At 31.5% G+C, this 1,615-nt stretch overlaps 1 protein-coding gene across 5 annotated transcripts in view; it reads right to left on the reverse strand.

The window, feature by feature from the left end:
* KIF2A (kinesin family member 2A) overlaps positions 1 to 1,615 on the reverse strand; it is a 44,430-nt gene that overhangs the window by 17,399 nt on the left and 25,416 nt on the right. For 3 of the 5 annotated variants that reach the window (XM_006148324.3, XM_006148322.3, XM_006148321.3), the window contains 2 exons: positions 1,244 to 1,357; positions 209 to 359 (listed from right to left, as the gene is read on the reverse strand). In XM_006148324.3, the coding sequence (XP_006148386.1) occupies positions 209 to 359; positions 1,244 to 1,357 (265 nt within the window). The remainder of the gene's footprint in view (positions 1 to 208; positions 360 to 1,243; positions 1,358 to 1,615) is intronic. The other 2 variants (XM_006148325.3, XM_006148323.3) reach the window with 1 other exon arrangement.

Raw genomic sequence — 1,615 nt, forward strand, 5'->3', positions numbered from 1 at the left:
AAAAAGAAAGAAATAAAGAAAGAAAGCAGCCAGACACCCTATAAATGATAAAGCATGGCTGTGTTGCAATAAACTATATTTGTAAGACCAGAAGACTGGCCCACAAGCTATAGTTTGATCCCATATTTAGCTGACAGCTTTTATTAAGTTTTGCTACTAATGGAATGGACTAATATTGGATCAATTACAACTATCTGAAATTACTCACATTTTGTTCACAAAGAAGTTTTAGATCATCTCTCTGAGGAGAACTCCCCACACCCCACTGTGTCTCTAAGTCATCAATCTGGTTTGGTGGGTGGTGCATTATTGGACGGACATCACCAGCAGCAGTGGGATCTACAGTCAATTCTTTTACCCTAAAACACATAAGAAGTATCTAAAATTAAAGACTCATCCAGAGGAACCAAAAAACAAAACACCAACCTAGTCAATATAAAGGCAATGCAATTAACACACTAAAATTGATGATGTCACCTTTACAGGTCAAATTTATCTGGAATCTTGTGAAAACACTAAAAGGTTGTTTGGTAGCCTAATTTTAGGAATTTATTTAAGAAACTTTACAATTACTTCAAATATAATTATTATTCATAATAAATGAGACTCAGTAAATTATGTAGATTTAGTATTTCAAAGAAAACAGGAAATTTTTGTTGTAATTGAATTATACGCATAGAAAAATGTTTAAAATGACATTTGGACAGATCATTGCTGAAAACAAGATTTGATACATTTTGCAGATTTCTGGTAGTTGTAATATATGATTAAAATAGCTAGATGTGAAATAATTTTATTTTTAATGTATAAAGATGATAAAAATGTTCAGTTCTATCTAAAAATGTTTACTCATCACACTTAAATTTTCACATTTGGAAGAGGGTACACTTTCTAATCCTTATTATCTATAGACAAGGAAATTTGCTAAGATCATATGAAATAAAGGTACACTCTTCCTTTCTAACCAAGGTAATTTATCTTTTAGTGGTAAATATTCAAAAATGACATCATCTTTAAACAAAGAGGGGAAATAGGAAGCCTGAATTCTAAGTCAACATCTTAAAACAAATAAATTAATAGGACATAAAAATGCAGATCATGCAGTGCAACCACCACCTGCCAAATGAAATGAAAATAAAATATAAAATGGCTCAGGACAAAAAAAGTAAATGAAATGTTCATACATAGCAAAATTCAAAAGAAACTATTAAAATAAACATCTTATGTATAGAATGAAGTAGACCTGGTAATCGAAGGAGAAAAGTCGTCATACTCATAAGAAGGAGAGAGATCAGGGCGACTGCCACTACCCTGTGAGAAGGGAATGTCTGATGGACTAATTCCAAACTCCTTTACTCTGCAGCACCAAAACAGCAACAAATTAAAAGAAAATGCTCTTATAAAGACAGCAATGCACAGTTCAAATTTGCATTTAGTGTTTATTTGTATTTGCTTAGAAAAGGACATCACCATTGTTTAGACAATGTAGTTAAAACATCATTTTACAAATAATCAAATTTTAAAACATTTCTTAGCCTTTCTTCCTACTGATCCCCTTTTCAATAGCCCTAAATTGTCATTTCTGATGTACTTCCACTCTTTTTCATAATCTTTC

Source organism: Tupaia chinensis, unplaced genomic scaffold (genome assembly GCF_000334495.1).
Source record: "Tupaia chinensis unplaced genomic scaffold, TupChi_1.0 Scaffold000232_1, whole genome shotgun sequence".
Lineage (NCBI taxonomy): Eukaryota > Metazoa > Chordata > Mammalia > Scandentia > Tupaiidae > Tupaia > Tupaia belangeri.